The sequence below is a fragment of the Odontesthes bonariensis genome, chromosome 3 (genome assembly GCF_027942865.1).
Source record: "Odontesthes bonariensis isolate fOdoBon6 chromosome 3, fOdoBon6.hap1, whole genome shotgun sequence".
NCBI lineage: Eukaryota > Metazoa > Chordata > Actinopteri > Atheriniformes > Atherinopsidae > Odontesthes > Odontesthes bonariensis.
The window spans coordinates 6,507,414-6,529,982 of NC_134508.1; the positions used below are offsets into that span (position 1 = coordinate 6,507,414).

The 22,569-nt window shown below is 40.4% G+C and overlaps 1 protein-coding gene across 1 annotated transcript; it reads right to left on the bottom strand.

Annotated features, from left to right (window-relative positions):
- Nucleotides 1–491: 491 nt before the first annotated feature.
- Nucleotides 492–21,766, bottom strand: p3h1 (prolyl 3-hydroxylase 1). Its single transcript, XM_075460149.1, has 15 exons — nucleotides 21,235–21,766; nucleotides 18,975–19,127; nucleotides 18,630–18,819; nucleotides 18,415–18,546; nucleotides 15,274–15,413; nucleotides 12,571–12,660; nucleotides 12,400–12,452; nucleotides 12,175–12,302; nucleotides 11,935–12,062; nucleotides 10,636–10,731; nucleotides 8,838–8,988; nucleotides 5,186–5,303; nucleotides 5,019–5,094; nucleotides 1,650–1,790; nucleotides 492–1,545 (listed from the first exon to the last, which is right to left on the bottom strand). The coding sequence occupies exons 1-15, from the start codon at nucleotides 21,694–21,696 to the stop codon at nucleotides 1,045–1,047; spliced, it is 2,559 nt and encodes an 852-aa protein (XP_075316264.1). The 5' UTR covers nucleotides 21,697–21,766; the 3' UTR covers nucleotides 492–1,044.
- Nucleotides 21,767–22,569: the final 803 nt, after the last annotated feature.

Below are 22,569 nucleotides of genomic sequence, written 5' to 3' on the forward strand. Positions count from 1 at the left end.
AAAGTCGGATGGTATTATGTCCAGAGTGCAAGTTGTTGATTTCATATGGCGAACTGTTTCCTCTAGAATTTTTAAATCTACAATATTAAATTGTGACATAACGTCAGAGTTATTTCTAGGTTTTAGACACAGATTAGTTTTCTTGTTTGTCTGTGTTGCGTGAATGTTTTGTCTAATTGTTTAAATTTTTTGGCTAAAAAAAATTGGCAAATTTACTGCGTGTATTGATTCATTTTAGGTTGAGTTTGACATGTAAAGGTATTCTTATTCATTTTCAATTAGATTCTTAGAAAAACAAATTATATGTCTACAGTACAGTGTTCGGTTCACTAGTGCAGGTCTGAGCACAGTTTTGAATGCGTGCAATAGTATAAGCCACTGCAGTGAAATTTACTGACCTCAACTGGAACAAAAATGATACAATGAACAGTGATCTCCTAGTTTGTGAATGTGTCTAGTATCTAATTCATAACAAATCACAGTACAAGAGCTGCAAGATTACCTGGAAACGTTTTATTTTGTTTTCTGTTATTGTCGAATGTACAGCGATAGTCTGTGTGACTCACTAATGCCTCCATGCTTCCCCCCACAGTGGGGTTGGGGTACTTCATGATGTCCCCTCACCAAAGAAAATTGACCAAATTTAGAAACATCACCTTTTATTTGGTAAATTTGCACAGCAGGCCATAGGTTCTGAACTCATCTTACTTTAGCACACTTCAGCCAAAATATGGAATCACAAATATAAGACAAAAAAGAAAAGAATGTGAGATAAGAAATACAGTAAATGCCCTCTTTGCCAGTGCAAAGTGCCAAATAAGAAATGATCAACTTGTTTTGAACCAGATTGTCAGCAACAATACAGTTATTTAGAAAAAAATAGTAGCCAGATGACTGAAAGTCACTTTCACCAATTACTTTAAAAGCATATCATATCTTTTTAACCCTCCCTCATGTTTTACTCAACCTTTCACAGAGAAAAACTTGTAAAAAAAAAAAAAAAAAAGTAGTAAAATAGACACTACCTGAGACAGTTCTGTCTGATTACAGCTCTTCCTTGCCGCTCTGAGAATCTGAGGCTGGTGTGGAGTCCTTCTTAGAGCTAACTTTTATTGTCTGTTTTGTAGCCGGCTTTGCGTTCTTTTTATCAGCCTGCTTGGCTTGTGTTTTCACTGTCTGTTTTACATCTTTTTTAACAGCGGGTTTAACTTTGTCAGCTGTCTTCGCCTTTGTTTGGTCTCCAGTTTTGGCCTTTACTTTAGGTGCAGCTTTGGCCTTTGTCGCTGCTTTGGTGACCGTTTTCTTTCCTGATGCATCCTTCTTCTGGATGGCTGGTTTTTCCACCTGCATGTCACCTGGGGAATCCAGCTTCTGTTCCGATGGTGCATTGTCTTGTTTGTTATCTGCTGGTGCCTGGTCAGCCTGTGCAGGAGCTTCTGCTGTTACAGGCTTACCCTCTGAAGTGTCACTTGCTTTCTTTTGGCTAAATTCTGCATTCACAGGGGTGGAAAACATCTTCAGCATATCCTCAGCTTGGATTCTCTCCTAAAGGAAAGAAAAATAACACATTTGGGGGGAAAGGGTATGTTACCCGAGGCCTAGATAAATGGATAGTAAACTGACCCAAACCTTGTTTAGATGGACATTACCTTTTCTTCGTGAGAGGGATCCAGGGTGAACCACAATGCAACAGCACACCTCTGACCTTTGGTGACGGCTCTGACACCATGAGGGTTTTCCTTCCCTGCTCCAAATCCAACAACACGACCGCACCGCGGAAGCACCTCAGCCTGGAAAAGGCCAACATAAAAAAAAAAGTTTGAAATGTCTCTTACACTGGAAAAAAATCAAAGTCTTACCAAGTATATTTTTCTCATTTCTAGTCAAAATATCTCATTACACTTAATATAAGACACAACTGCCTAACAAGTACTATTTCAGCCAGATATAGGGACTTGTTTGAAGACAATACATTTGGAATATCTTGTTAAATGAAAAAGTCTTGAAAACAAATTGTTTTGAGTCGGATTTCACATGAAACAAGCTTTTTTTGACATTTGAAGAGGTTTTTAAGCTAATTTCAAGATCACTTTTATCTCAAAAGTTCCAAATATCACATCTTATTTCAAGAAATCTTGACAAGCCGATTTTCACTAGTTCCATTGGCAGATTTTTTGATTATTTCAAGCAAAAACGTCTTGCATTTGTTGTTTTTCTTACTTATTTTTGGAGGGGCATTTTTTCCAGTGTAACTCCAGGGTTTTCAGAGGGGTTTTTTGGTCATCTTTGACAGAAGGATACGCACAGATAAAAGGTTTTAAAATCTTATGATGAACTTCTGTGTTGACAAAAGACAAATTGGCTCGGTGATTAAAAGTTCCTTTCACCAGCTTCGGCTCCTGGCAAAAGTGAAGCCACATTTATCCTTTGACGACTTAGAAAGGGTCATTTGTACGTTCATTTTCTCTAGGCTTTATTATTGCAACTCTTTATTCATTGGTCTTGATCAGTCCTCCCTTCGTTGCCTGTGGATACTGCAGAACGCTGCCGCTCGCCTTCTACCTGGCTCTAAGAAGCGGGACCACATCACTCCAGTTCTGGTCTCCTTGCAGTGGCTTCCCGCCCATTTGAGAATACATTTTAAGTAGGGCTGGGCGAGTTAACTCGATATTATCGCGTTAACTAGTTCATTATTTAACGCTGATAAATATCTTATCGCGCATTAACGCAGGTTTTATTATTGTAAAAGTCTGCTGCTGTCTGCTGCGGAACCAGAAAAGAAAGTAATCGGCGGATCCACCAAACATGGAGAAGGGTACGGAACTTTTACTCGGCCATTTTCATTTTAAAGTTGGACATCACCGCTACAGGTGCTCCTCGGTCTCTGTGTGAAGCTCACTGAGCTAACCGGCGCTACTTCCTGTTTTACTTGTTTCAACATAAAAGCACGTATTTCAAAATAAATTTAAAAAAAAACTCCTGCATTTACAGCCAAGTTGAATTGTCTTCTCAGCGTAGTAGTTCCAGTCTAAAATATCACTTAAAGGCAAAACACACAACTGATAGCAGCAAGTCATTCAAGGAAACAGACAGTGGAGCGAGGCTTCTACATAAAAACTACAGAAAGATGCTGATGTTAAAAGTGTGTTTGCACAACAAATGTTATGGCACTTTCATTCATATGGCAGCACATTTAAAACAAAACTAAATGCTAAAGGCTATACACTACTTTTGGATTCATTTTTGGATTTTGCGTACAAATGCGATTAATCAGGATTAATCAGGGAAATCATGTGATTAATTAGATTAAAAATTTTAATCGTTGCCCAGCCCTAATATAAAACAATTTTTTTTCTCCTTTGCCTTTGGTCCTCTTGGTCCTGCTGTGAGCCAGACTTGATATTTCCTGGTGATTCCTGTATTGTTTTATGTGTGATGGGTTTTGCATACTGTTGTATTTATTTTACTGTTCTTATTTTATGGTTCTTTTATTCTTATCTTTTATTTTTATGGTGCTTTTATTAATATTTGTGTATGCTCCGGTTGTTTAAATGTGCTATATATGCTGACTATATATGCTATTCAGCTGCTAAATATTTCCCAGAACAACTTTCAGCTAGTCAACAATCAAAGCATTAGCATCATCAAGTCTATGCTCTGTAAGCCTTTGGGAGAGGGGCTTAAAGTGACGCAGAGGGTCACTTCCAAGCAACTACAGCAGGCCTCAAAGTTTTGGGAGCGAATAGTGTTCATAAGTTCTTACTCAGTAACCAACATGCTATTGGCTAAAGAAGAAAACCAGAGAGCTTAGGTTAGTGGATAGACAAACTAATGACAGCGTTACAATTTGCTAACAACACATGATGCTGTATTTTGCTCATACAAACACCGTAGCAATGAGGAGAACCAAAAGGTGAGAACTGCCTATGAAAACAGATTCCAAAGTGAGATGAAGGCTTGGAAGAAGGAAGGAACACTTGCAAACTGCGTGCTGTGTAAACCGTGCAGACCGAAGTGCAGACCGAGCAGCAAACACCGTAACAGGTGCGGCTATCGCTAGGTGGCTGCACGCATTGATATGAAGGTAGAGAGAAAATAGCACCAAGCGATTGTGAGGTCTTTTTCCTGGATGAACGATTTTGTGATGCAAATGTATTACTCTTTTGAACGCATATTGTTTTGAGAAGCAAGACGCTTTATTTTTTAAGCCACAGCCAACTAGCCGGACTACCTTCGTCGACGCCAAAACGAGGCTGGAACTCGGCTCACAGGACGCAGCAGGAGGTAAGAAGATGTTCATAAATGATATTGCTAATATGGGATGTCATACAGCTTCATGTCAAAAGAGGCGAACTATCCCTTTAAGAGACCTCAGATTTGTCTTGGCTGTTTGTTTGGGGTCACTCTCATGCTGAAAGCTGGTGTCTGCTTCAGGTCTATGCCCTCTCACACAGCTTTCCTTTGCCCATAGTGTGATACTAACACCAACATGGCTCAATGCAAGGATGGCCTTAATCAGAGAATGAGTACCCCGGGATCTTCAACCAACATTTTGCTTGGACCTATTTTATTTTCATTTTTTTCAGATTAGAAAATTCCAGAACCAGAGACTGAGCTACAAAATGAAAAGTCCATGGACAGTCCAGACAGCCTTTCCATTCCACTTTACATTTAAAGACACTACTGACTCTCTTGATCAATCCCTCGTTTTAATGTTATTTTTTTAGTTCAAGAGATTTTATTGTATTTCATAGCTTTGTTTTTATCCAATAAAGTAGAAATTACAGTAACCTCCTACTCAGAACGCTTCGCTGTCTCTCAGTTTGCCACAGAGGGCTCTAATCGGGTTCTAGATGCTTCTATATTAAAATGAATTTTACACAGTCAGAATGCTTTTATAAAGGTTTCACTTTGTCAAAATTGGTTATTAATGACAGGATATTTGTTTTTTTGACCATTTTGGTGAATGAATACCTTCTCAGTTCACCACCATGTTGACTGTTATGAATCATATTTACCGTGACTGTTTTTGCGTCCAACTCTGTGAAAATGAACTCTCCTCCCTCAAAGTCCTCATTTAGATAAAGGATGGCACTGAAGGAAACACATGACACGTTAGCTTATCATAAAGGTTGTGTGGATGAAGGAGGAGCTCTGCAGTATTTCTGTGAGCGTATGATCTCACCTGTAGTCTCTGTGTGTGTATGCAGGAGGTTCTTTAATGCACTCGTTGACCTCAGAAACCAGTACGCAGTTGTCCACATGAACAGGATGGCTCAGGTCCTCACGATCCCTCTGCTTCTCTGAATCAGCAGTAAAACAGAGATAAGTCAGACAGTTTGTTTTTAAAGGTTTAACAATCAGAAACAAAAGCACAGTTGCATATAAATACCAATATGATGTGCAAACACTTCTGCACCGACTGCATAGGAACATGGGTAAAACTGTTCGTAAGATCATACGCAACAACTATGGAAAGATAGGAGGGCCACGAGAAAAGAAAAACCTGGAAATGAATATGACAACAAATAAGGACAGATCCAAACTGATAAGCAGGTGATAGCTAACCAGCTGGATGTTGTGGTGGTCAATAGCCGCATTCGGACAGAGCAGTTCTAAGAACGCATTTCTAAAGGTTATAGGAACTGCCAAAGGTTCCTACAGTGCGAATGCGGCTAATGACAGAAGCAACAGAAGGTAGCAGTGATAGATGTAGCACTTTAACTTTTACTATTTTTATCTTTTGTGTATTATTTAGATATCTTTATACTGTGTGCCTTATATCTTTTTGTGTATCCAAAGCCAAGAGCTCCCGAACTAAATTTCATTATGCCTGCATAGCAGAGATGGGGACTCAAGTCACTGCGACTTGGACTCGAGTCGACTCGAGTCGCTGTTTTGATGACTTGTGACTTGACTTGACAAAAAATAAAAGACTTGAGACTCGACTCGGACTTGGAAGTTAAAGACTCGGCACTTGACTTGACTTGAGACACAATGACTTGAGTGTTAAGCATCTAGCATAACTTTGAACTTTGTTCGTCATTTGAAGATCCATTCTGACCAGTAAGTGCTCGTCAAATTAGCTAATATTATCCTGTTAGCCTAGTCTGTAGTTAGCTAACGTTAGCTTGATATGATACGGGGTGGACAGGTTGGACACAATGGCCAATGATGTTTACTGACAGTTAATTATATCTTGTCTTTTCACTTTATTAAGATCAGATTCTGCAGGAATCAAGGTGACTTGACTTTGACTTGCCTTGCCTAAGAAAAAATTACTTGGGACTTACTTGAGACTTGAAAGCTAAGACTTGAGACTTGCACATGTGTGACTTGGTCCCATCTCTGCTGCATAGTGACAATAAAAATTCTTGATTCTAAGAACGGTCCTCCTCGAATTTCGTTCTAATAACCACCCTTCCCCAGCGGAACTGTGTCAGTTTGCATTCCCACATGAGTCGGGACCTGATAGAGACTGATGGGACGCAACCGTCTGCGACAGAGACGTGTCTTTAGCGCCACATTCAACAACTGGCTCCAACAGATCCAAAGAACACCATCAAAGATCTCCAGGGATGTGAGAAGTCAGTCAGGGAGAAAAAATATCAAATGCAACACAACAATCAGGAATTTAGTTTTACTCTAAATGGATCAAAGTGCTCCACTTGTTTTACACTACAGAAGACAACAGACTGGAATATTATTATGTTACATGTCAAAACAAACGGCAGAGCGATACCCAGAATTAATGTTCAGTCGTAATCAGACGACATCTTATGTTGCGCAAGCCACCGCAAAAATAAAGGGCTACAGAAAAAGGCTTTCTAACTTCATATATACTCATAAACATATCTGAAAACATCTGAATAAGCAACTCTTAATAACTGGGAGCAGGGCTTAAGCAGTGCTGTAGAGAAGATTTATGTAATGACCACAGTGAAACAACTTCTTGCTCTCGTTTGAAGCCTGTCACATGACCAGAAATAAGAAGCACGCTTTAGTAAAAGGGCTGCACGGTGGCGTGGTGGTTAGCACCGTTGCAAGAGGTGCTGGTTCGAATCCCAGCTGTGGAGTTTGTATGTTCTCCCCATGTATGCGTGGGTTAATTGGTGTCCCTCTAAAATTAATTTGTAGATAGGGTTACATTAATTTGACTATTTTTAACATTATTAATAATTTTACTATTATTTACAGCAAAAACAGAGGGTTAAACCCTAGAAAAAACTGCTTGTATTGTAGCACATAATATACAAACCAAAAGGTGAGTATTCAGGTGTACTTTCATATTATATCTTTTTGTTGCAGAACACCGCTGAGGTTTTATGTCAGCGTTTTATGTTCTGCTGCCACCAAGTGGTCATAAGCATCACCAGCACTTTGACCACTTTGCTTTGTTCGCATGCAGTGTACACGTGCACATTAACAGACACATTCAATAGATGTAGATAATCAAATTTAAGTGCATTTACAATAAAATGATCAGGTTTAGCTCTTGTACTTTCTAAACTATATGTTACTCTGCTGTATCCTGCTCCATTCCTCACAGCAACAGTTGGTGGTGACTTTAGACTTTAGTATTTGTAGATTTTTGTTTTGAATCACAAAGAAATAATATAATTTCTCAGAAATGTGTTTTTTTTTTTTAAATCCACAATGAGCCACGTCATTGTATTAATTATTCAGGGGACTACTGCACAAATGTGTTCAAGAATACTGAATTTTTTACTTTCTTTATCAAACTTCAGGATTCAGCGGTAAACCGAGATGATGATTAAGACAGCTGTCCAGAAGGGAAACCACATTTAAAACCAAAGCACACTTAAAATACTTTTTTTCCCCAAAGAGTTTAGTCACATTTAACACTTTTAAAACATTTATCAGCATTTCTTATTGAGTTCCTTGATGTTATCACTCTAATAAATATTGTTGTGGTATGTGTCTTTATTAGGGCTGGGCGAGTTAACTCGTTATTATCGCGTTAACTTGTTAATTATTTAACGCCGATAAAAATTTTATAGCGCATTAACGCAGGTTTTATAATTGTAAAAGTCTGTTGAATGCATCACATTCACACAGTTACAGCAAACACCACGAAGCATGGAGTGATAAAATAAAAATAAACTAGCAGGTAACATCACGTTACAGGTGCTCACTGAGCTAATCGGCGCTACTTCCTGTTTAACTAGTTTCAACATAAAAGCATGTATTTCAAAATAAATTGGAAAAAAACTCCTGCATTTACAGCCAAGTTTAATGGTCTTCTCAGCGTAGTAGTTCCAGTCTAAAATATCACTTAAAGGTAAAACACACAACTGATAGCAGCAAGTCATTCAAGGAAACAGACAGTGGAGCGAGGCTTCTACATAAAAACTACAGAAAGATGCTGATGTTAAAAGTGTGTTTGCACAACAAATGTTATGGCACTTTCATTCATATGGCAGCACATTTAAAATAAAGCTAAATGCTAAAAGCTATAAAGGATTTTGCGTACAAATGCAATTAATCGTGATTAATCAGGGAAATCATGTGATTAATTAGATTAAACATTTTAATCGTTGCCCAGCCCTAATTATTACACAGCTTGAGTTTTGAACAAGCTGTGTGGCTTCAAGAAACACAAACTGTTTTCCAGCTGCTGCTGCTCAACACATTTCTGAGTTCTCATTCTTTCTTTTGTCACATAAAAAATAATCCAAGAAACCTTTTCTTTTTAGCTAAGTGTGGTTCTTACCCATATTACAACAAAAGAATAGTTCTTATGATGGATCTAACAGATGCCATGGAGAACAGATAAGTCAGCCTCGTCATACAGTCTTACATGGTGCCTGGCTTACCATCGATGGCAGAGCGACAGACCAGGTGGGAGTAGGAGAAGTAGAGTGGAGTATCCAGAAGGAAGTAAGACTCCAACACCTTCTTCACTTTCTCGCTCATGTCAAAGAACAAACGAGCGCTCTTCAGCGGAACCTTCCCCTCCTGTCCCAGCTGCAGAACAGGGAAACACAAATAAACAGCCGATAGAAGGATGAAGACAGCATGTGTAAAGTCTTTAATCATAGATATTTACTAAAGTGCTGGCATGTAAAAAATATGGGTAGTTTACTTTGTGCTCTAATGTGATCTAATCCTCAAACCTGCGGGATAAATAAAAGTAATGGTGTCTGATGTTTAGCCAAGGAAAGGCTGCAGGTCATACACTATACAGTGGTATGCACAAGTCTGGAGACCCCCGTTTAACTTTACTCTTAACATTTAAGTAAGTAGAAGATGAACTGACTAAAAAGTTGGGGCGCTACATGATATTTGATCTTTTGAAACTGTAAAAATGAGGAAACTGGAAAATGGGGAAAAAAAAAAAAGTTATCTTCCTTAAATTATTAACAGTGAGATTGACTTCGATTTGACATCTTTTGGAATTCAGGTTATCTTTTGCTTATATATTCAGAATGACAGGAATCTTTATCAAACTTCAGGATTCAGCGGTAAACCGAGATGATGATAAGACAGCTGTCCAGAAGGGAAACCACATTTAAAAAAAAAAGCACACTTAAAATACTTTTTTTCCCCAAACAGTTTAGTCACATTTAACACTATTATCTATATACTATACTATAACACTTTTAAAACATTTATCAGCATTCCTTATTGAGTTCCTTGATGTTATCGCTCTAATAAATATTGTTGTGGTATGTGTCGGCTGCTCTGATCAAATCAAATTTATTTGTATAGCACATTTCATGTACAAAACAATCCAAAGTGCTTCACATAAAATAAAAGCATTGCAGCAGGGAGTGGAAGAAGCATTAAAAATACATAAAATGATATAAAGAGAAACAAATAAAATCATTTAAATGAATTTAAAAACAAGCAACAGTCCAGATCAATTAAAAGATATCGTGCAGATTTCATGCATAGACACATGAGAAAAGAAATGTTTTTAACCTGGATTTAAAAATGTCTCCATTTGGTGAAAGTTTAATCTCCACTGGCAGTTTGTTCCACTTGTTTGCAGCATAACAGCTAAATGCTGCTTCTCCATGTTTAGTCTGGACTCTGGACTGGACCAGCTGACCTGAGTCCTTGGATCTAAGAGCTCTGCTGGCTTTATATTCTCTGAACAGATCACAGATTGTAAACCATCAGCAGGCTTTTAAAATCTATTCTGTGACTGACTGGAAGCCAGAGTAAAGATTTTAAAGCTGCTGTGATGTGGTCAGATCTCTTAGTCCGGGTTAAAACTCCAGCAGCAGCGTTCTGGATGAGCTGCAGATGTTTAATGCTCTTTTTGGGCAGTCCAGTTAAAAGAGCATTACAGTGATGGAGTCTACTGGAGATGAATGCATGGATGAGTTTCTCCTGGTCTGTTTGGGAGAGGAAACCTTTAATTCTGTTGATGTTTCTGAGATGGTAAAAAGCTGCCTTGGTGACAGCTTTGATGTGGCTGCTGAAAGTCAGATCTGAGTCTGAGCGCTCTTAGCAGCAGCTGTCCCAGTAGAACTTTGTTTTTTGTCCGAATACGCAGATTCTGGTTGAAAAATTAATATTAATATTAAGTGCTAGATTTCCAACATATTTGGGCTTCATCTCTGTACAAACGGAGGAAGCGGTGATGCATGGTCCTATGCTACAAACCTTCACGGCCTTCAGGACGGTGACTCCCTGGAACATCTCACTGGGTGTGTGTGGGGAGGGTTGTCCCCTGTAGCCATCACCTTTCAGAGCAGCTGCCTGGGAAATGAGCACAACATCGTCACACTGACATGACAGGCTCACACACGCGCACACGGCAGAAAACACATAGGCAAGGCATCTTTATTTATATAGCGCATTTCATACCACAGGCAACTCAATGTGCTTTACATAAAGACAAGACATTTAAAGAACAGCATAAAGCAGTAATTTAAAGAGGAAAAAAAATAGAATAAAAATTAAAACACACTTAAAAGCAATCAAAGAAGAGGGAAAAAAGAAAGATATAAACTCAACCATAAGCACACCGAAAGAGAAATGTTTTTAACCTGGATTTAAAAGTGCTTCCAGTTGTGGCTGATTTCAGTTCTGATGGTAGTTTGTTCCAGTTGTGTGCAGCATAACAGCTAAAAGCTGCTTCACCGGGTCCAGTTTGAACTCTGACACTCACTTTGGACAATCCCAATTCTTGTGCAATATTCAAATTAGGACCAGACTCTGTTGTGTGCAATATATCCACATCCACATACTTGAACCTACTAACACCTTATTTTATTTTATTTTATTTTATTTGTTACCACTAACATCATATTTGATTCTATTTATTTTATTACCATAAAAAAAACTGTGCACCTTACATCCTCCCTTTTTTTTACATTACTTATATATTTTTATATTTTTTATATTTGCACTCTTTGCACTGTTTTTGGTGGCTTTAAATTTCGTTATACCACGTATAATGACAATAAAGGCATTCTGATTCTGATTCTGATTCTGAACTCTGGGCTCCACTATCTGACCTGAGTCAGCAGATCTCAGAGCTCTACTGGGTTTATACTCAGCTAGCATGTCATTCATGTGTTCTGGACCTAAACCGTTCTGTGATTTGTAGACGAGTAGCAGAACTTTAAAATCTATTCTGTATCTGACCGGGAGCCAATGTAAAGACCTGAGAACTGGGGTGATGTGATGTGATCTCTTTGTTCTGGTTAAAACTCGGGCTGCAGCGTTCTGAATGAGCTGCAGCTGTTTGAGACTCTTTTGGGGGAGTCCAGTCAGAAGACCGTTACAGTAGTCAAGTCTGCTGGAGATGAAAGCATGAATCAGCTTCTCCTGATCTGTTTGGGACATGAAACCCTTCATTCTGGATATGTTCTTAAGCTGATAAAAGGCTGATTTGGTGACTGATTTGATATGATGACATAAACAATCGGGTGACGTGAGACGCGTGGGGTGACTCACATTGGAGAGCTGGCGCAGCTCCCCGCACTCGCCATCAGTGATGACCCCATCCAGCAGCACCCGCTGAGAGCCGTTCAGCTGCTTGGACGTCATGGTCACCTTGATGTCCTCATGCAACACAGCGCCACCTGCAGGATGAAGGTCACAAACAAGTTAACAACAGAAATTATTCTCATTTTGGTTTTTTGGAACAACTACATCTGGAACTTTTTGTTGCCAGAACAGAACTGAAACGGTCACCTTCAAGCGGCGCAATCGTGTTGGCCATATCTGAAGAGTCCTTCTTCTTCTCCTCAACCAGTGTTTCAATCTCCTTCATTAGGTTTCCGATCTCCTCTGTGATCCTGGCTGCCGTCTCTTTGTCGGCCCTGAGCCACACAGACAAATGACAGATGGCTTGAGGTTACTTTAATGACAAGTTCCTATTCGGACTGCAGGTGTTTGCAGAATGCACTTAAATCTCACTTCTGTTTGTCTCTCAGCTTCTTTGGCATCACATTCTCAGGAGTCCATGTGTCCTAACAGAACAAATGACAGAAAACGTACGTGTTAAGTAACACTGTTACTGATCCCTCAGCATCTCATTGCATAAAAAGCACTGCGTTTGATAGGATGAGAAATGGCTTATTCACTAACTGGGTCTACAAAGGTGATCCCAAAGGCTTCGTATCTGTAGTAGAGCAGCTCCTTCTCCAGTATGGACTGCCGGATGAACTGTTGGACCACCTGGAGATTTACAGTCAGAGATGAAAAAACAAGTCTGTAACGTAGGCCCATCGTCAACTAGCTAAGTTCAGTACTAAGGTAGTTCTGTGAAGATTTAAATGTTTTTTTTATTTTTATGGCAACTATGGCAACATTTAGAAGGGACCAAGTGAACTTTGGGCTTTCTTTTTTTTTTTCTATAAATGTGTTTATTAATTTTCCTTTTTCAACATAAACAAACACAAAACTCCAACACAACACTCAAGCAACACGCAATGAATCAGTTACACACAATCAGTATCCGTATCGATAAAGACAGTAAAAAAGAAGTACATAAATGGGTAAATAAAAGAAAAGAAGAATGGGTGCACAACTATGTGTCCCGTTATTATGACCTTCCAGAGAATCCCTGTAAAAGAATGGAAGATACACCGGGATCCAAGTAATTCAAATAAGGTTTCCAAACCTCGTAAAATTGGTTGGAGTTTGAATGTGATACGCAAGTCAAGTATTCCAGAGGCACCAACTCAAACAGCACTTTATGCCGTCCCTTAACATTTGGTTCCTTATTGCTAATCCACTGCAATAAAATATGTAAGAATACAATACAAAACAGTCTTTGATTTGTTAACCGAAGGCCTAATATAAGAGACAATGGGTCCATCCCCAGCTTTAATCCCAGTATCTTTTCAATTTCTGTTAGGATATTAGACCAATATTTCTGCAGCTTATGACCAAAGATAATGAGTTAGATTGCCATTTTCTGTTTTACATTTAAGACACATTGGAGACAAACAAGGGTTGAACTTATGTCTGCGATTAGGGGATATATGCATCCTATGCAAAATCTTAATCTGTATTGATTTGACGCGGTTACAAACAGATTAATTTATCATAGGTCCATACACTTTCCCAGTCAACAGCATTGATTGTGACAGACAGTTCTCTCTCACTTTGGGCTTTCTGACTGGTGTTACTGGTGATGACAAAGACCTGTGTGTGATGGCTCAGAGGAGGGCTTGTGTTTATTGTTAAATCACCACATATGCCATGCAATCCGTATCGTACACCATGAAAACAGTTACTGTCTTCAGACAGAAAGAATAAGAATTCTTGAGTCTGTTTAAATAAATGAATAAATAAATATAATTAGGGGAAGATTAACTGTTTATCGATGGCCCCGTGAAGCACAGATTACTTTTCAGATTGCTATGCTCGAATGAGCAGAACATGTGGATTGATGTTCCTCGTTACATTGTGCTTTTTTTTTTTCCAAAGGTTTCTGAAAAAATTGGATAACATTCTCTGCAGTGTGCATTCTTTTGCACTTAACCTCACAATTAGATCACACTTAAGTCTCAAAAGATCGTAAGCTGAGGAATTTGAACCATAAATCTTCTTACTTTAAGAAATCTGTCCAAAATCATATATGTCCACAAAACTACAATGTGTTATCTATAGTTTCATTATTGAATGGTGGGATCAGGTTTAGTCTTCTTACCTGATTAATTATTAATAATGAATATATTAGATCACAAGACTGTGTCAAATTACGTTTTTTTTTATTTCATTGAAAATATGCCAATGTAAATTCTTTATTAGATTTATCACCTAAAGGTTAATAACACATCACATCTCTGCAGCATTCATAAAACAGAGCACAGGCTGGATAATCTACACACACAGATTTCATGCCTGCATTTTCTCTGGTGAATAATCCTAACACACTACACTTTAAAAACAACAAACGTTTAGAATTCTAATCGGTCTCACAGCTTTATTAAATGTCTTTTATGCATCTGAGTACATCTGAGTACGGAAGCCCAGAGCGGACGTGGTACATACAAACTTTTTTTTGATGGTTTTCTCGAGATAACGAGTTAATTTACGGATGGTTTTCGAGGCCACTTTTTCTCCCCAGTCCGCCCCTGTTTATATGTATTTCTGTCAAAGGTGTACCCATTGTTACCCCCCTTTCATTGAAAACTGAATAAAGTAGCCTATGGATCAAACATGCGAATTCACAAAGCAAATCCCGCTGGTGTGACAAGCATTTCGTTTTCTCGAGATAACGACTTATTTATCTCGTTATCTCGAGAAAACGATAGCGGCACCTCTCGTGCATCATTCGGTATCCATGGAGACGGCCTGGTCCCCTCAGCTGGTCACTGATGAAGTTGACTATATCAGCAGGATCAGTTAGGTGTAAACGCCTGTTGAGCTGCAGTCGAGCCGGCCGTCTCCTTAAATGACGCGGGCTGATATGAAAGTTATCTCTACAAGACAAACAAATTGCGATTTCAGCTGTTAGACCTCGACAGAAGTAAAAATCTGATGCGTTGATCTATGTTGGGTTCTCCAAAATCTGACATTTTCAGCTTGAGTCCGTTCTTGGAAAGGCTTTAAGAACACTGAGAAACTGATCATGAGCATTCAAGAAAAGATAGTCATCTCGTGATCTCGAAAACCATTGGTAAATTATCTCGTTATCTCGAGAAAACCATCAGAAAAAAGTTTATACGCACCATGTCCACTCTGGGCTTCCGTATCTGAGTGCAAATGGAGGCCACTTTTTCCTGATCACTGGTATGGATGTGACACACAGCTAAACACAGACATACAGTTTAACCTTACCTGTCGGGCGGATATGGTCTTTGCTTTGTTCTCACCCAGCACAGCTGAATAATAATTCAGGTTCTGGTTCATCACCTCGTCCTCGGGGTGGAACAGCAGGTAGGTCTTCGCACACTCTATGGCCTTTTCATACTTCTCACCTGGAGGAGCAGGTACAACATGGTTTGTTTTTCTTGGTGGTTTTTCCTCATTTTTATTCAATTCAATTCAAAATGTATTTATTCAGCACATTAAAACAACCTCAGCTGACCAAAGTGCTTCACAACAGCAACTGCATCACATATTAAGAGAGTCATCAATAAAATAGCAATAAGAATAACTTCCCCACAGATAAAAATAAAATTAAAGATTAAATTAGCCATAAAATAACAATAACAGTAACAATAAAAGTAGCAAGCCAAGGTAAACTCCATTTCAGCTAGTGGAAGGCCAGGGAAAAGAGATGTGTTTTCAGTCTGGATTTGAACTGAAGACTAAAGACTGAGAGGAGCTGACAGACAACGGGAGGCTGTTCCACAGTCTGGGTGCTGCCACAGAGAAGCTCCATCACCTCTGGGCTTTAGCTTTGGGAACAGCCAACAGGAGCTGGTCAGCTGACCTCAGGGCTCTGGGTGAAGTGTAGGGCTGCAGCAGCTCACTTAAGTAAGACAGGCCCATGGAGTTTAAACACTTAAAAACAATCAATAAAACCTTCAATTTCACCCGAAAGCCGACAGGGAGCAAGTGAAGGGTGCACAAGACTGAGGTTGCAGCTATTTGGACGCCCTGTAGACGCTGCAGAGAGCAGTAAGCGGCGTTTAAGCTCGGAAGCAGGGGACTGCTCGGTCTGCACTTCGGTCTGCACGGTCTACACAGCAGGCAGTGATACGAAGGGAGAGAAAATAGGGCCAAGCAATTGTGAGGTCTGACTTTTTCCTGGAGAACGATTTTGTGATGCAAATGTATTACTCTTTTGAACGCATATTGTTTTGAGAAGCAAGACGCTTTATTTTTTAAACCCCAGCTAACTAGCCGGACTACCTTCATCAACGCCAAAACGAGGCTGGAACTCTGCTCACAGGACGCAGCAGGGGGTAAGAAAATGTTCATAAATGATATTGCTAATATGAGATGTCATACAGCTTCATGTCAAAAGAGGCGAACTATCCCTTTAAGGCAAAAGACAGAAACCACTGTTGGATGGTCATGACCTTTGAGTCCTTAGGTAGCACTGAAACTGTCGACCCACTATGATCAATATATCGACATTGGCTCAGGTGTACCCTGAAAAAACCTTTTCAGTCAACACAGTCTGCTGCCGCATCCAAAAATGTAACAATTATGAATAAATTATTATAAATATCAATTATTTTACACAATATATATATATCCGATCTGTGCAGAAACTAGTTCTCTGAGCAGCAGCTCGTCACGGACGGACAGAAAGACATTGGACACGTGTTCTGTGGTCAGATGGGTCCACATTTCAGCTGCTTTGGGGGAAAATGCACACCTAGTTCTATGAGCCAAAGATGAAAAAGACGATTCGGGCTGTCATCAGAGAAATCTGCAAAAGCCAGCATCTGTGATGGTATTAGGGCTGCAGAGAGGATTATTGGAACTGAGCTCCCTTCCGTCCAGGACCTGTACCGGTCCAGGGCCAGGAAAAGGGCAGTAAAAATCTCTGCAGACCCCTCTCATCCTGGTCACAAACTGTTCAATCTCCTCCCCTCTGGCAGATGATACGGGGCACTGCTTACCAAAACCAGACGACACAAAGACAGCTTCTTCCCCCAAGCAGTCACTCTGTTGAACACCCAGGAATAGCATTCCCACCCATAGTGTCTATTTATTGCAAATGTACATACTGTATTTATTATTCTATACATATATTCTATACACATCCCTATTTACCACCCATACTCAATTCCACTCTTACTGTTCTGCATTTCTATTTTTTATTATTTTATGTAATTATTGAGTGTTGTACTTTACGAGTGAAGTTGTACTGGAGTCAAATTCCTTGTTTGTTTAGTCAAACCTGGCCAATAAAGCTGATTCTGATTCTGTATTAGGGTGCATCAATGTCCGTGGCATGGATGACTCCCATATGTGTGAAGGTACCATTGATGGCAGAGGTGTATATTGAAATTTTGGAGAAAAAAAATGTCTACATTGAGGCGACCTCTTTTCCTGCGAGGTCCACGATTATTTCAGCAGGACCTCATTCTGCCCAAACCTCCAACAGCGTGGCTTCATAGACAAAGACGCGACCTGTAACCTGCCTGCAGTCCAGATCTGTCTCCTATTGATGTACAGGGTAAGTATGGATTGAGGCTAAGATCCTGTATTTAGGAAGAATGGACAAAGATTCCCCTGCAAAACTACAACAATTAGTATCCTCAGTTCTCAAACTTCCAAAAAGTATAATAATTTTTGTTGCATTTTAGAAAACTTGACAACTTTTCTGGAAATAAGGTTTATACCTTATCGGATGAACATGTGCTTGTCTTATTTGAAAGGCATCTGCACAGCATACATGTAACTCTGATGATGACTGAAGGACCACAAGTCTTCTTATCCTTCCGCTAATAAAGGGACATCATAAAAAGGCAGGAACAGCCCAACCTATTCAAGGCAAGGCAGGTTTATTTGTATATCACAATTCAACAACAAGGTGATTCACACGGGGTTTGTTAGCCTGTCAACTGTAGCAAATAAGGCCCGAGCATTAGGACTGTTTTTGGTGATGATGTCAGAGAAGTAGGACTTCCTTGCATTCTTTAGTTGTAAATTATAAGAGTGAAGTTTCTCTTTATAGATGTTATAATGAACCTGGAGATTTGTTTTTCTCCATCTGCGCTCAGCTTTCCGACACTCTCTTTTCCCATTTTTCACCAGTGTGGAATTTCGCCATGGAGACTTCTTCCTTCCAGAGATAACCTTCACTTTAATGGGAGCAATAGCATCCATAACATTTCACATTTTAGCATCGAAGCTACTGACGAGCTCATTGACTGAACCCCCCGGACATTAGTTTTTTAAATGAATGGGGTGTTTGCAAATCTACTTCCCAGAACTGATTATTGGATCATAGCTCTTTATTTCCTAAGACACATGTACTACACGTTAGAGGTTGTTGAGGAAAAGGAAGGCACTCACTGTTGTAGTAGGAGAACTGCAGGTAGTTGAAGTGTGAGGGCAGGAAGTCCTCAAAGGGCTGTTCTCTGCCGGCCACTGAGGCCAGCTCCACAGAGCACTGCTGCTTACAGTTCAGCACCTGCATGTAGTGGTCTAACACAAAGTCCCATTTACACAAACAGCTACTTTGCTTTTACAACCCATTTTGAATCCCGATGAATGATGCGCCGCCTCACCTGTCAGGGTCTGGAACAGGTCTGCACTGTACTCCATGTAGTTGTATCCATCATAGTGGTAGGCTCCCTCACAAAGAGCTCTGCACTCCTTATCAGCTGTGAAGTACTCGTCTACGGCCGCCTCAAAATGTCCGGCTGCCAGGTTAAAGGAGTCGTCGCTATAGTAACGCTTCCCCAGCAGAAACTCAGCCTGAGGACGGAGTGTCTGTTACTGCTCGTGCTGTCATGTAAAAATCTTATTCTCTGGGCAACAATTCAAATTAGTTATGATAATCAGAGATTGACCTTGAGGGCGAGAGAACAATAAATAGTAAATAACTCATCAGAGAGGAGGTTTGCTCTCACCATATGTGGTCTGGCCTCCAAATCTTTGAAGTCCTCCTTCTGTACTCCTGCCATCATCCTGTAGTAGTCCAGGTTCTGCTTCATCTCGACGTGATCTGGGTTGGCCTGGAAGAACGTGTGGGCAGCAGCCACTGCCTTGTCCAGTTTATTGATCTAAAAAAAATAAAAAAAGCACAGAGCTGTTCTGCTTTGCCTATCAGATTTAACCCACCTGGAAAAAGAACAGTTATAACAGAGCAATCCATTAACAGTATGTCAGTCTATCATAGCCTTAATAAGCTGATGTAATTATAGAAAGCGGCTGTAGTGGGAACAGCTATGAAATCCAACACTTCTTCAGCTACTGAGGCGGTCTCTAGTTGTAGTTAGGGAGTCAGAAAGCTCAGTTTCGAAAGACTAAAAGGCTAAAATATGTTCAGAAAACCTGGAGAACTATTGCTCTACACCACTGTAAAAGATTATAAGAAAGTCTGACTGCATGGAAGCAAAATATGAAGAAATGAGAGGTCACAAACAGTACTTTAGTTCAGTTCTGGGGTAGTGGGATCATGAGAGACTGAGCATCTGTAAAGTTAAAGTCTAAAGACATTATCAAAGCCAGTAAACACTCAGTGGGGTTACATGGCACTGAAAGGATCGGATATTTGACTTAAATTACAATAAGACTGAGATATTAAGTACATGTAGACACCTTAATCGGACAAGAAATTGGATCGGATTACTCGCGATCGGATTAAGACCCCGAGAGAACTCGGTTGAACGTCAAAATAAACCTGCTTCTAGACGGTGAAGCACGTGGTGAATCAGACTTTGCGTTCTGCGCATGCTCCAGATTTTTTCCCGGGGTCGTGACCCAGAAGTCAAAGGAGACAATATTCCTGTTGTTGTCGCCGTCAGAAAGAAACAAACAACGCGATGGAGAATGCTCCGTTGTGCATCGCGTTTGTGCAACAAGCAGCTCATCCCACACGAAATGTAGAGGGACGCAGCTTCATCTTGCTCTGCGTTCTCCATCTTTCTCTGAGTTTGTTGTTGTTGTTGTTGTTGGTGAAGAGGTCAACAGGAAGTGGCTCTATTAGCAACAGTTGTAATGGGTACAGCGCCACCTATCATGACATGCTTTGTGCCTATGATTCGATTCATTCACCGCCATATATCCAAGGATAATTACCCTTGCTCAAATAAGGAGCAACTCAGTCTTATTGTAATTTAGCCAATAATGCATGTTTTTGGACAGTGGGAGGAAGCCGGAGTACCCGGAGAGAACCCACGCATACACGTGGAGAACATGCAAACTCCACACAGAAGGGCCCCAGCCGGTTGAGTTATGTCTACATATAACATTTAAAAATAAAAAATAAAAACATGAAATTGTAAACTGGACAAGTCTTGGACTAAAGAACAAGTGTCAAACCTAAACAAACACTATCTACAGCAGACGAACAGGATCTGAAAGTGATGTCCTTAAGAAATAAGAAAATAAAATCCAGCAAAGAGAAAACACAGGATCTCATGAGTGGACCTTCAGCTGATCCATCTGCTGTTGGCCCAAGCCTCATCAGAAATGGGCTCCATGGAAGGGTGGCTGTCAGGAAGCCGTTCTTAAGGAAGGGAAACAGGGAGAAAAGGCTGAGCTGTGCCAAAGGACACAAGAAGTGGGCTGAAAATCAGTGGCAGCAGGTCTGATGGAGGGATGAATCCTCCCCAGAGCCCGGAGCTCAACATTACTGAAGCAGTGTGGGATCATGTTGGCAGAGAACGGAACAAAAAGGCAGAAAACATCCAAAGAAGAGCTTTGGGACGTCCTTCAAGAAGCCTGGAGAACTATTCCTGAAGACTCCTTAAAGAAAGGACAGAAAGCTCGTCTGAGAGGGTTCAGGCTGAGTTGAATAACTAAGAAAAAGTATTTCATTTACATGCATCTCTAAATTCTATAAGTAAAACAACTACCTTTCTTGGTTTATTCACTTCACAGACAAACTTTGAAATGAGTTTTAGGCCTTTAAACCACAGAATCCCCTAATTCTACGTCCGACTCCACGGAGACAGGCTCCACCTTACGACGTGGCATGGCTGTGTTTTTTTGGGTGGGGGCTTGTACAGAATCAGTTTTACATCAGCTCAGTGTGAAACCCTGAAAAAAAATGTTCTAGGCATGCATGTATAATATCCAGCCACACCATAAAGCAGGAATATCAAAAGTAGGTGAAGTATTTACAACTCCTCAGATGAAGCCCCACATCCCGGTTACTGCAGCTACCTTGAAATAGGCGACTTGTAAATAATTATACGGGGTCCTCTTCTTGAACTCCAGCTCCACTTCCTCACCAACTAGATGCATAGTTGGTAAACCGAGTTTCTCGGTTTCGCAGGAGCTCACGCAGTCTGCCCGCTTGAGGATTTTCTGGAAGAAGCCCAGATCATCCACAGAGCCGGCCCCGGGTACAGCAACTTCCGAGCCGGCTGAGGGCGCACCGAAAGCGGTCTGGTTTGCGCAGTTCAGTCGGCACTGAGCCTTCACTTTGCGGACCGTAGCTTTGTTCCTGAGCGCCTTCTCCATGTTCAGGATGACCGTCAACCAGTCCCCCTTGTAGTAGGCTTCCACTGCCGTGTCGAAGAGGAAATCGTACGGCTCCAAAACAAAAGGACTGTTCAGATCAGTGTCCGACATGCACGGCGGGGCAGCGAGGCAGAGAAATAGCAGCGCATAGCGGAGCTCCATGGTGGGGGAATACCGGGGCTGTGCAGCGGGACGGGAGCCTGGAGCTGTGAGCGAGGAGCCGGCAGAGCAGAGAGGAGGTGTCACCGGGACTCAGGCTGCAGCTTGTGTCTGGAGGTGGGGTTGAACGGTGGAGACACCCCCCCACCTCAGTCATGATGTACTCTCATGTGGCAAATCATTGTAAAAAATAAAGTTATAGGCTACAACTGATATCAATTCAGTATCAAATCAAAATCAAATCAAATCAAATGTATTTGTAGCACATTTCATGTACAAACAATTCAAAGTGCTTTACATCAAATAAAAGCATTGCAGCAGGGAGTGGAAGAAGCATTAAAAATACATAAAAGAATATAAAGAGAAACAAATAAAATCATTTAAATGAATTTAAAAACAAGCAACAGTCTACATAAATTCAAAGATATCGTGCAGGTTTCATGCATAGACACATGAGAACAGAAATGTTTTTAACCTGGATTTAAAAATGTCTCCATTTGGTGAAAGTTTAATCTCCACTGGCAGTTTGTTCCACTTGTTTGCAGCATAACAGCTAAATGCTGCTTCTCCATGTTTAGTCTGGACTCTGGACTGGACCAGCTGACCTGAGTCCTTGGATCTAAGAGCTCTGCTGGGTTTATATTCTCTGAACAGATCACAGATTGTAAACCATCAGCAGGCTTTTAAAATCTATTCTGTGACTGACTGGAAGCCAGAGTAAAGATTTTAAAGCTGCTGTGATGTGTTCAGATCTCTTAGTGCGGGTTAAAACTCCAGCAGCAGCGTTCTGGATGAGCTGCAGATGTTTAATTCTCTTTTTGGGAAGTCCAGTTAAAAGAGCGTTACAGTGATGGAGTCTGCTGGAGATGAATGCAT

Bases quoted from the DNA above. Each gene is read 5' to 3' on its own strand.
- p3h1 (XM_075460149.1), bottom strand. From the start codon at position 21,696: ATGGAGCTCCGCTATGCGCTGCTATTTCTCTGCCTCGCTGCCCCGCCG. The intron at 19,128-21,234 runs GTAGCTGCAGTA...TATTTTTTTTAG, and splicing joins TACAAGTCGCCTATTTCAAG to ATCAATAAACTGGACAAGGC. The intron at 12,063-12,174 runs GTGACCGTTTCA...TTCATCCTGCAG, and splicing joins CACGATTGCGCCGCTTGAAG to GTGGCGCTGTGTTGCATGAG.